Raw genomic sequence first — 13,812 nt, 5'->3', positions numbered from 1 at the left:
TCATTAGAAAAAAAAAAACGATTCGGGTTTTTGACGCGGCGCGTTAAAAACTGGCCAACCAATGACCTTTTGTTCACGTGCCTGGAGCTGCTTAAGTGACAGTAAAACATGACTTGGTGGCGCTCAAGCACAAAACGGTCTTGCCGAGCGCGCATTGATACGACGAAGAAGTAGTAAGTAGACAAAGAAGAAGATGAGCTGCTAATGTTGCTTGCCAGTTAACAAAAAATGTGTGAATGGGTTTGGCCATAGACATAATATGCCTATGGTTTTGGCAAGCACGTAAATACTGTCTCTCTTCTTCTGTGTGACAAGCGAGTGTCAGAAGCGTAAAGTGCCGCAGCACCACCTTGTGTACTGGGAGCGCTATCTACTGAATGTGCACGTTCACTCGGCACATCGGCAGTGAAAATCGCTTGGGTGTGAACACTCAAGACGCACCGAAAAAAATCTCAAAAAATGCTGGCGATAAGCGCATGCGATATTATTCCCGGTGTGAACAGGCCTTCATGTCGTTCCAAACCCGTATGACCATTCATCTTCGGAACACAATATTTTTTGATGAAATCCGAAAAGTTTCTGAACCACCCATAGGCAGCAACCCAGAAAGGCCCAGAAAGGTAGTAAAGACATTGTTAAAATAGTCCATGTGACTCCAGTGGTTCAACCTTAATGTAATGAAGTGATTAGAATCAACTACATTCTCCTACATTGGTGATGTTGTAAACACAGTGTAGCATTTCCAGGTTCTACGGCAGAACGCCGGCTCATTTAGACATGCTGGCGTTCTGATGTAGAACCCGGAAGTGCTGCACTGTGTTTACAACGTCAACAGTGTAGTCTGACACAGACAAGAAGAGATTGTTGAATAAAGACATTATTTTTGGGGATTCTTTGCGCACAAAAAGTATTATTGTCGCTTCATAACATTAAGTTTGAACCACTGGAGTCACATGGACTCTTTTAACAATGTCTTTACTACCTTTCTGGGCTTTGAAAGTTGCAATGACGTTGCTGCCTATGGAGGGTTCAGAGAGCTCTCGGATTTCATCAAAATATCTTAATTTGTGTTCCGAAGGACTTACAGGTTTGGAACGATATGAGGGTAACTAATGAAACCTTATTAAATCAATTCTTAATCTAAGGTGTTCTGGGGAGTCATTAGGGATATTTACAGGGATTCACATACTTTTTCCTGTTAATAAAAAAATATTGTATTTGTTTATATGAGGCATACTTTCATTATGGCCATATGCACATTAATCTAACCTACACAATTTTATAAGGGACAATGACACAATAAAGTGTTACACAAATGCACAATAAAAATATATTTAAAAACACAACTATTCAAAAAAATTCACTATATTATGATGAATATATGCAGCATGCATGCATTAATGCATGTGTCTGAGGACACACACATGCACTCAGTGAGAAGAGGTCATGTTTATCTGAAGGGCCACAGCTGGCGTTCCTCACCTGGAAAAATCCATTAAACTTGCAATTCATGGTGCAGTGAGGGTGAGCATACCAAGGTTTCCAGACATGTTTTCCAAGGAACAACTAAAGAGTTCAAGTTTGTGGCCAGCACTCCTCAGACTTAACCGATCAATGCCTGAGGCTAGACCAGCTATAGATCTTGTGTTTATTAGCGGTGGATTACTGCACAATTGCTTCTAAATGGGTAAAATGAAGGGAATTGAGGAAATGTACCTTCTTTGGGGAATATATATCCTCTGCTAGGGAACCTTCCACTGGGAGTATATGATCTATGCAAACCTATTATAATAAAATCTGTAAAATTCTGTAACAGCAAACCTGTGGGATTTGGGGAACACCCAAAATTACAATTTTGTCCCCACCCTCATGTTGCAACTTTCTTTCTTCTCTGGAACATAAAAAATATATAGATGTTTATTTTTTTTGTCCATACAATGGAAGTAAATGGTAACCAAAACTGTTTGGTTCAAACTAAATATCTTCTTTTCTGTTCCGCAGAATAAAGTAATTCATACAGTTTTGGAGTGACACAAGGGTGAGTAAATAAATTACAATTTTCATTTTTTGGTGAAGTATCCCTATAACCTGTTAAATGTATGAGTCCTAGATTCCCGTAACACAGCACAAGATAAAGATATAAAGCAAAAGCATAGACTTGGAGCATATCATGGAAAACCCAGAAGAACAACCTAAGGACAGGATAAGGCAGACATTTAAATGGGGGCACTTACATCACTCCGAGGTTAAGCAAGGAAAGACTCTGGCATTTCCACCCAGGTATGAAAATGCGTTCTCCATATTAAGCAAAATATCATTAACCTGGTTCATGTGTTTAATTTATTTACTTATTTAGTTTACAAGACAAAATGATGTGCAATGGTGACACTTTACAATAACAATAGTGTAATAATAAAGTACTTACAAATCATGTGCAAACTATTCGTTTATAGTTACAAATACAAAACATACACACACACCACACACACACACACACACACACACACACACACACACACACACACACACACACACACACACACACACACACACACACACACACACACACACACACACACACACACACACACACACACACACACACACACACACACACACACACACACACACACACATAGGGTTTCCATGTTTTATAGGGACTTTCCATGGAAATGTTTTTATACTGTAAAAACTGTATATTTTCCCCCTAATCATTACTGATGTATTTTAACAACGTGATCTTATGAATCATTTTTATGTATATATACACATATATATTATGACCTCTTAATAATAATGCAATTAATGTCCAATAAAGTTTAAAACACTTAATTAATGCCATTTTTTTCATTTTCCATTACCTTATCTAAAGTGATAACTATTTACAGATAATACGTTGTTAACAAAGCATTATCTAACTCTCAACATGAGCTAATTAAACTAACAATTTGTTAATTACAGTGACAATGAATAAAAAAACTCACTATTTGTATATATGTATTAACTATTAACTATTTATAAACTATTAATTAACTATTTGCAAATTATTTGTAAATACTTTATTACACTATAGTTATTTTAAAGTGTTACCGGTGCAACAACACAATACAACTGAGAACAATAATAATAATTTATTATGACTGTTTGAAATAATTTGACGTTTTTAGATACATGCTCCAGTTTTGTGTTTAATACATTTTTAAGAAACCATTCAAATATGCTTATTTAGTACTCAGGAAACGTTTCTTATTATTAACGCAGTTGCAAATGTATGTGCTGTTTAATGGAGTGTGGAAAATGTAATACGATGTCTTTTTTACAGTTGCTGAAATATATTTGGTCATATTTTGCTTCAGAAATGGCTATTTTTCTAGAAACTCATCAAATGAAGGCTGTTCCATGTCTACTGTCTTTAAAGTAGAAAGCTAACTGGATCTAGCCAGGGCAGAAAGTAGATGGCAATGCACAGCAACAAGAGGACAAATTCATCACAGTCTCTAGTTTGAGAAACCAACCCCTCACTGGTGCTCAGCTGGAAGCTTCATTGAAGAGTACACAGGAAACACCAGCTTTGCTGGCAGAGTTTCAAAGAAAATGTCTAAAACTGAAGAAAAAAAAGAATCAAGGGGTAGAATAGACAAAATAACTCAAATAATGGGAGTTAAATTATTAGAAAAGAGTATAATGGATGAATGAATCTAAGTTTGAGTTGTTGGTCAGTTGTGGGAATTGTGTGATCATAAGGTTGAATTGTGAACCTTCCTCATGAATTCTATATGTTTGCTTGTTTGTTACTTTTTTGGTATCATCCACATGCAAAGTTGATTGATAACTGCAATAAAGTAATAGCCTAGTTAACAAATACTGGTTTACATAGTACTTATTTTATATAAGCGACCTAAAACCTTTACTTAAAATGTTCTTATACAGAACATGTTCTTCTATCTATTGGAATATCTGAAAGCCAGGTTTTTCCTAATACATGTCAAGAACACACTTTGCACATGTGGAAAACCAATTGTTTAGTCAATAATTCAAGAAGGTCCAGACTCTAAAGCTCTTGAAAATGCTACAAGTTAGTCAACATTTAGCACAATTAATACAACAGAATCAAACTATTTTTAGTTGGCCAAATTGAATTTCTGTGAATTAAATTGTATCAATACACAGAAATTCAATTTGGCCAACTGAAAAATTTAGATGTGACCAGTGTTTAGAAAAAATTTAATTGGAGAGGCCTGAATTTTTTTACTATGATTTGACAAATTCTAGTTAATGTGGTAATGAGTTTAAAAATCTTTCTAATGTATGTTAGTGCAGGATGATGTTTTCTCCTCTTTTCATCAGTTTGTTTGCTTATTGCATTTTTAACGTCATGCTATCATCAAGGAGACTGGAGTAATAGCTGTTTTGCCATCACAGGAATAAATTACATTTTTTAATATATTCAAATAAAACAAAAAATATATATCAGTTATTTTAAATTGTAATAATATTTCACAATATTACTATTTAGTGTATTTTTGATCAAATACAGCATTGACTGACCAAATCTATACTGCAGCAATGTATGCTACATATACATTTCAAAAATAGGATGTGCAACCGTACATATTATGCGCACATTTCAAAGAGCAGCATGCTACATTGCTCTGTGCATGTTTAATTCAGCAAGTAGCTTTCAGTTATCAAAGAAACAAATAAAAATTTGATCAGCAGACCAATGAAACCATGTAACAACAAAGAACACCGCTGGTTCTTTGAAATGAAAGGTCATGAAAAGTCATGCGCATTGCATTTTGGGATAGAGTATGCCACAGAGTGCACTCCAGTTATTCCATGCAAACTGAAAATCTGCATACACACTGCAGTAGTAGTAAAAGTAGCATGCTATTCCAATAATAGCCTCTGTCTACAATTGATGCACAACTAAGTACGTATATTTAAGTAAGTACAATGTAACTACGTCACCTTAAAACAAAGTGTAACCTATGTTTCAGATTAAATGAGAGAGAATAGGAAGCTCACAAATTTTACTTCACAATTCAGCCAATTAGCTTGTGTGCTGGAAACGCATCTACTCACATAGCTCAGGATGTAGCATCAGTCTGAACCATGAGAGATTTTAACAAGAACTGAGTGTTCAGCTCCAGGGAGAAATCGGACCTTTGGCATTCATGTAGCATATTAACCTTGCTAACCACATGATGAAAGAGAACACTACCTGATTGGCATCAAAGGGCAACCTCTATCTACAATTTCTGGTATGGACAAAGTGCTCCTCAGATGTTGGACAATATTGGTCTTTGTGATGGTGAGTGCCGGGGGGGATTCTCAAGACAAAGCACACCAGTTCCATAAAACACATTTCTAGAAAAATTACAGTATGAGGATGCTGTTGTGTGTGTTATACATTAGCATATTTAATTAAGGATATAGCTAAAATGGAAACTGCAACAGTCTACTTTTACTTATCATCCCTTGCAAATTGACAGAAGGAGGTTCGTTAAAATGGCTGTGCTTGTTACTTCAATGTGAATCTTACATCAAAAGTCCATCTCAACAGAATTCCTCCTTCGGGTCGCTTTGCATATACGTTACGTCTTTGCTCTTGGCCAGGTTGTTGCAGCCGTTGTGCTGGTGGTTGAGGAGGCGCTTCCGGCCTGGGTGGGCGGTTGGCTCTGAGGGGTCACACACAGCGACCACGGTGGTCTCCATTCGTGAGAGCGTGTACATGCTGCTCTGACGCGTTGCTTTATGTGTCATGGCCCGCAGCTCCAGCTGATCGTAGTCAGACACCCTCACAAACGGGCACCAGCGGAAAACCCGTTTGAAACCAGCCCGAAACCTGAGCCAAGGCGAAAAATAACATGAATTAAAAACTGCACAAGTCTATGAGCAAAAAGTAGGGCTGGATGATATGACCTAAAACCAAAATCTCGATTAATTGAACATTTTATCTCAATTACGAATAATTAACGATTATTTAGTTTTTTGTGTTTTTTTGCCCTCATAGTTCACTGACAAGGTTTGTACTGTAAATATGCTCAACTAGTAAACGTGGGATATTTTTTTTTAAATGAAAGAGTGCATTTCTTATCTTTGTAATTTTAAAATAATTGAAGGAAACTAAATTTGATATTGGCTTGAGAAAGCCCCGAACCTTGAACCAGGACTCAAACTCGCCTTATGCAGCGCTATGGCAAATGTCCTGGCGCTTTCTTCCATGGCATAACATTTCTTAAAGATTTCTACTCGTTCTAAATCACATAAATTAGCACAGTACCAGTACATTTATTTGAATGCACTAAAACACATACAATTGACAAACTTTCGTGAGGATGCCAGCGAAAGTGATCTCACTTCGGTGCTCGCATGCGCATTGAGTTCGCCTCCATCCATTTTGCCTCCATGCCGCTGACTGGACGGGGCGGAGTCACGTGACTACACACGCGGTAGCATGTTTTTAAGGGGGAAATATTAACAGGATTAAAAAACGAAATAACCGACGTGAGAAAATGACGGTTCTGAATTCCGGTTTTGATTACTTTTCGATTAATCATCCAGCCCTTGCAAAAAGGGAATATTAATTGCACATTTATGCATGATTTTATATCTCTCACTCACATTTGCAACTTCATTTCATGTGTTTTATCTCACAGTGTGACTTTATTTCTTCTTTTAAACATTATCTCACAATTACCTTTTTATTTTTTCTCTAAAGTGGAAACAGGCTTCCATAAGAAGGAGAATGTAGGAAAAAATACCTTTGCAAATGACCAAAAGCCATTAAAAGCAATCAATGTGTTAAGTTCGAGTGACTGCACAGAATAAAGAGAAAACCAATATCACAGGTTAGGTGTCAGAGGCTGCTGCCAGCATAACAAGCCTATGCTATGTATTTGTAATAATCAAATACTAACAGGTACATTAAACAGCATTTTTTTCCCTCCTGACAGCCATTTTCAGCTCATTGATTGATAATGATCTTGCCATGTCTACTTTTCTGCTCATTGAATAGCGTATGGTTGCAAATTGTTATGCTCTGGTACTGGTGTCATTGCAAACTAAGCCAAATGGGACCTGAAGAAATTAGATGTGGATTATTTATCATCCAGTCTTGCATTTTCCATCTGTGGTGCATTTACATAAAGTCAATGCTATGGCTGTCCCAGCTTGATCAAGTTAATGGTGGATAGCAATGGTTGCCAGGCTACAACTGGTAGAGTGCTCCAAAAAAAAAAAAAAAGGCTGCAGAGCTGTATAAAAGTAATTATCTACATTTCATGGGGATCTTAAATGTACAGACATGCTCTCACAGGATGGTACAGTAAGCTTTTAAATAAACTTGACAATGATTTTGTATGGCCATGACATGAAGGGAATGATGTGCATTTCACTGGTACATGTTCAAGTGGGTAGAAATATTGTGTCTTTCATCTTTAATAATTCCTAAATATTCATTACACATAACGTATCACAAATAATTCTAGGCACAAGTAATTTGTTACCAATGTAAATACCTGTGAGTGATTTTTTCTTTACTGTTCTTTTCTGGTTATCAGGTTTAAAGGGATAGTTCACCCAAACATGAAAGTTCTGTCATCATTTAGTCACGCTCAAGTTGTTCCAGACCTGTATTAATTTATTTGTTCTGCTGTACACAAAGGAAGATATTTGAAAGACTGTTTGTAGCCAAGCAGATCTCGGCAGCCATTGACTACCATAGTAACCCCCCCCCCCCCCCCCACTATACCATTACACGTCATCATATGTCATCATACCCCGTTTCTTTTAATAGTGTCCTGTGACATTTAACCAGTATGAACAGCAATGATGTGTGTAGGCTATATTTAACAGAAATCAGGCGCGAGCACGTTCAACAATTACTCACTCCCAACATTGTTTTGTGCTGTATTTGGACTTAATAAAACAGCGCTCGTTTTCAGTTCAAAATCATATGAGCCTTATAGTTTCCGAAGATGATACAGAATGATAGATAGAATGATACAGAACATACAAGACTAGTGAAGCCGCTTTTCCATCGGGCCAAACTGTTCTCTTTGTTTATTAACCGGTCCATTCCGTGCTGATCCGAGCTGACCGGTACGGATATGGTTTTGTTATCTACTGTGGTGCTGCAATAATGTTCATATACGTCAAGTCAGTCGTTGCCTTGGTAACGCAAGAGTTTACAGATGATATGTGATGTAAATATCGACTGCGTTATGAAGGATGACCAGATATATATATATATATATATATATATATATATATATATATATATATATATATATATATATATATATATATATATATATATATATATATATATATATATATATATATATATATTTATTTTTAATTTTTTTTACTATTATTAATATGTTCACATCACTCAAATTCTAGCAGCACGGTAGTCTGTGAAGGGAAACTCCTCATACCCCTTCGTTCGAAGTGTGGTCCTGAAAAATCTTCGTTTGAAGGGCCCTTCTGGCCCTTCCCCTTACGCCTACCACTCCAGCCAAAAGAAAATCGAGACACCCCTACCCCTTCACGTGAACGCGTAAAACGAAGGGATTGGGATTGGGCCATGACAGAATTTTCATTTTTGGGTCAACTATCCCTTTAAATGGTCATGATAGGAGTTGAAAACTGGATATAAATGAATTTTTACCACACAAGTCTCATGTATAAGGTTTTGTTGTTTTTTTTAACAGTGGACATTTTATTCAATGCACTGGCCTGATTGACTTCCATTGTAGGTGAATTGCTGTAAACATGACTTTTGCTAGCTTCCCCTAACTAAAGGATGAGTCAAAATGTTCTTCTGTGGCGATCGACGAAACGTCAAGGCTGATGTCAAAAGAGCTTAACTTTTATTGAACCAGGAACATTCCTTTAATTAAAACCTTTTAAAGAAAAGAAATTGACTCTAAAATTGTTTCTAATGATCCCTGTGCCGTTGTAATTCAGTGAATGTCTTGTTTTCTTTCAGCTATGCACAGGAAGATTAAAGATGGACGGCCGCTTAACTCTTTCCCCGCCAGCATTTTTTATAATTTTCACAAAATTATTAATTTTCACACCCTTTTAAACAACAACAAAAATATTTTTATTCTAGCTTAACCCTTAGGAGTCTGAGCTGTTTTGGTGCTCTTTAGAAGTTTTGACATGCTCTGACATTTGTGTTTTTTTCAGTTGCTTATAAACACATTAATGGCAAACGTGTAATTACACTGTATTCAGCACAAACTGGGCTACCATAATATGTGAGCAACATGTATGTACATGCTTGTATTTTTGAGAGAACAATTTTTTATGCATGGTTTTTGAGAAAAAAAAAAATGAATTAAGGCCTCAAAACACACACTATATATATGTCCACAAGACTTTTGAATAATGGGTGTTGTTGCCAAGAGTTTTTGCTTCAAACTGATGTGAGAATCATTGAGCCTACTCATTCACAGCAATTGGGTTGTTTTAAGCAAACATTTAACCCAACCGCTGGGTTAAAACAACCCAATTGCTGGGTTAGTCCATTTTCAACCCAACTTGGGTTGTTTTTAACCCAGCATTTTTTAGAGTGTAGATGTGTTTGTATGAGTTGATGTGTGGGCGTCAGCTCTGGATCATCAGTATTTGAATCTGAAAGAGTGGACGTGGTCGCATTAGCGGATAATGAAGTGGCTCGCGAAAGACTGATATCTATCACTTTTCAACCAGATTACATAAACACAGAATATTTGGTTTACATTGTTTAAAACTTGACATTTCAGCGTTTCTTTAGACATATGTCTCATGTTTGTGAGACAAGTATTCACTAAGCTAGAGGTCCTTTTCTGAAGACTATCTGAATGAATGTCTTTGAGAGAGAGGCTGCAGATTGCGCATCATGTTTGTTTTCTTTATTTTCCAAAAAGCAAAACATTTTGTTTTTATTGTGACTGTACACAAAACAAAATAGAAACTTAACAGATTATAATGATGTATAACACTTGCCTGAATAACAAAAAATGTCAGCGTTATTTGAGTCTCTTTGGCACTGATAAGAAAAAAAGAGAGCCGATCGCGCCGGCGCGACCGCCAACTCGAGAGGGTTAATGCATTCTTTTTTATCACCAATGTGGGTAATGTTTTATAAAAATAAAGAAAACAAGCAACATTTTGTGCAAAAAGCTGAGAAAATCACGTTTTTGTCAAAGACTACATTCAGATCAGATTCAGAACGAAGATCAAAACATAAATGGAGTAGATCGAGTCCATTAACACCCCCAAAGCTTCACATGCTACAGTCCAAGCTACTCTTTCTCGTGTCATTCCTTTACATAACAATGCACATGTTTAAATCAACATAAAGAAGAGGAAATTTGTGGAGAACTATCCCCTTAAAAAGTCTGTATAAATGCACCTATTCGTGTCATATTTGAAGAATAATGAGAAATAACTTCAGTGTGGAGAAATGCTTTGTTAATTCTATTAATTAATTTTATGATAAATTATTTATGGACCATGTGGAACCAATCTTGGGTCTAGATTTGGACCTCAGTCCACTGAGATTAGTTTTATTAGAACACCAAATGTTAAGATTATTGTTAAAAAAAGGAAATTCATGTTCAGTGCAGCTAAAGCCTGTTTCCTTGTCCTTCACACAAATGATTAATGACACTTTTATTACAATCACGTCCATTACTGCATGATAAGTGTCCATTACTGCATGATAAGGCCCATTCATGCAACTATAAGAGGGAACAGCACTCATGTTGCTATGACAAAATGCATTTGAGTCATAAATCTTTTGTTGTTGTGGCACTCTTTAAGTCGCATCTTACCTGCTGTTCAGGCAACAGTAAATAATGGGGTTGTACATGGTGGAGCTCATGGCAAGCCACATGACTGACAGATAGATCTGCTGAATGAACTTCCATCTAGCCAGTTGTTTGTTAAATCCCGTAGCCAGGAAATATACATGGTATGGCAGCCAGCAGATGGCAAAGGTCACCACTACGATGATCATCATTTTCACCACCTGAAAACAGAAAATAAAGGCAAAAAGTAAAATATGACATAATACTGTATCATAATTGGTGTATATATATATACATACCGATCAGGCATAACATTATGAGGTGAAGTGAATAACACTGATTATCTCTTCATTACGGCACCTGTTAGTGGGTGGGATATATTAGACATATAGTAGAACATTTTGTTTTCAAAGTTGATGTGTTAGAAGCAAGAAAAATGGGCAAGCGTAAGGATTTGAGGGAGTATTACGAGGGCCAAATTGTGATGGCTAGACGACTGGGACAGACCATCGCCAAAACTGCAGTTCTTGTGGGGTGTTCACGGTCTGCAGTGGTCAGTATCTATCAAAACTGGTCCAAGGAAGGAACAACGGTGAACCGGCGACAGGATCATGGGCGGCCAAGGCACCTTGATGCATGTGGCCCATGTGGTCCGATCTAATAGACAAGCTACTGTGTCTCAAATTGCTTAAAGCAGCACTAGGTAACTCTTCAACCTTCATAATATATTTTCAAGACTCTTGTGATGATACATCGACTTACAATAGGTTGAATGACACGTCTGCCATAGCCTGACGGGGTCTATATCGTTTTTAATCGTACTTTTAAACTTCGGGTTTTGGGTAGTAACCCGAGAAAAAAAAGAACTACAAAATTCGACTGCTTTACGGCATATACGTCACTTTCACCACCACCCCCACTTCCTTAAATTCGGACGTGCAACTAAACAACTATTGTTTGTGTGCCGAATGTTATAGTCATGGCCGAAGCAGCACAGAAAAATAAGAAAGCAAAGGTTTTGTCGGAGGAAAGCAAAAAGAGGAAACGAGAAAGTGATCGGATTAAAGGCAGGACGAGGATCAACATTGGGCCAGCGTTTGCTCGTTGGCGTGAGCTGGAGGAGGAGGGGCTACATTCTTGCAAGTAAATACATAAGACGTACAAAATCATATTTTAGGATACCTAACATGTCTGTGATATTTGTTTATTTGTCTTGCCTCAAGCTATAATGCAAATCGATTTTTCAAATTTGCAGATTCATCTATGGTAGCTTGATATTATAATATTGACGATATATGGTTATTACCTACCACTCAAACATTGAATTGAAGTATCATAGATTCTGTAAAACGGTAACCAATAGACTAGGCTACTATAATGACGCTGGCTTGTAAACGTGAGCATCGCGATCATTTGGCGTTTGAAAAAAATAAAACCCATGAAAGGATATTCATATGATATGCTGAAACATATGCCACTGTACCTGGGATAAAGACATTTCACACGCGACGCAAGCAGAACACCTGCATGTGAACTCCATAGACATGTGAACTCCTCCTGCAGTGTTCAGGGCTATCATGGTTGTCATGTCAACAAATGCACGTGCACAGCATCCCCTGACAGAGTTTAGGACAGTAGTAGAGGACAATACTGTTTCCCAACTGTAGGGGGACCCCGAGAGCAAAACCTACCTAGTGCTGCTTTAAGAAGTTAAAAGCGCCAACAGTGTGCACGTGAGCATCAGAACTGGAGCACAGAACAATGGAAGAAGGTGGCCTGGTCTGATGAATCAGAGTGGTCTGATGAGTTACATGTTCAAACGTGTCTATATAGCGTAAATCAAAATAAATAAAATAAATGTAAATAAAAGTATGCTGGCTGATTAAACTGAGAATCACACTCCAACATGCCATAATGGCAAAATCATAACCCAATATATAATTTCATCATGACCCAACGCATCTGTGTATGACGCCACAGATTTCTAATTTAAATCAATGGAGTACCCTGTGTTTTAAAAAAGTGACGCTGTGGGGTCCTGAGCGTCAAAATGTAACGAGCTGGGAGTGAGAACGTTTTGGAAAAAAGAGAGCTTTTAGCCATTGCGACATTGTGACTGACCTTATTTCACGCATACAAAAACAAAGAGAACAGTGAAGGAGCAATCATATCACAAACAATTTTACGGCTGTGTTTTTATTCATTATGTTAATTCATGAAGACATTGCTTGTCATTCAAATCCCACAGCAAACATCATACCCAAAAGCACCAAACAATGTCAGGACGCCAAAATCTTGTCCGTGCAACCAACAGGCTTTGACACTCTGGGCAAGCAATGCATCTGCAGCAAGAAAGAAAACCCCAGGCAACACATTTCCAACAGAACAAGGACACCACATGAGGTCTTCTCTGACTTCCTCTTTGTTCAGCAAACATGGCATACGTTTTCCTGAAAATTGTATGTTGTCTAAGTTCTAATTGCCACAATTCATGAAAAATCATCGTAGCTTCTCTGCTGCTTTTACCGTTCTTGTGTCAGTTGTCAAACTGTGTTGTGTGTAGATCTGTGCAGTTCTCCATCCTGTCAGTTTTGTTCGGTCCTCAAAATATCCACTCTCTCTTCAAGCAAGGGTCCTTCTGCCCCTGCAGGGACTTCTGCCATAACAAATCCATTTCCCATCCTCCAAGAGGTGAAATGTTTCTGTAGCCACATCACAAAGTCTGATTGGAGGAGCCTCTTGCTTCACTCCACTAATGAATTTTATTGCATTGTTCATGCTGTCCCACATAGACAGCGAGTGGAGCTTTGTTACTCTTCAATCTGAAGATCTCTCCAACTCAGAGATCAATAAAAGAATCAATAAATGGACAAATGAATATGTGAAAATAATCATTACTACATTTTGCCATCGATATATTCATATTAAAATGGTAATTTCTTGAGGAACCAGGTTTCTCTCTTGATCGTTTAAGATAAGAATTTATTGTATTGTGAGAACACTA

General features: G+C 37.3%; 1 protein-coding gene across 1 annotated transcript in view; it reads right to left on the bottom strand.

Annotated features, from left to right (window-relative positions):
• Nucleotides 1-4,609: 4,609 nt before the first annotated feature.
• tacr3a (tachykinin receptor 3a) overlaps nucleotides 4,610-13,812 on the bottom strand; it is a 64,953-nt gene continuing 55,750 nt past the window's right edge. Inside the window, exons 4-5 of the mRNA XM_079812408.1 lie at nucleotides 10,833-11,029; nucleotides 4,610-5,848 (exon numbers count right to left, since the gene is read on the bottom strand). Of these exons, the coding sequence (XP_079668534.1) occupies nucleotides 5,560-5,848; nucleotides 10,833-11,029 (486 nt within the window). The 3' untranslated portion in view covers nucleotides 4,610-5,559. The remainder of the gene's footprint in view (nucleotides 5,849-10,832; nucleotides 11,030-13,812) is intronic.

The sequence above is a fragment of the Gobio gobio genome (assembly GCF_949357685.1).
Source record: "Gobio gobio genome assembly, chromosome: 3".
Lineage (NCBI taxonomy): Eukaryota > Metazoa > Chordata > Actinopteri > Cypriniformes > Gobionidae > Gobio > Gobio gobio.
The sequence above is the reverse complement of the archived record's forward strand: the minus strand, read 5'-3'. Positions and strand labels throughout refer to the sequence as shown.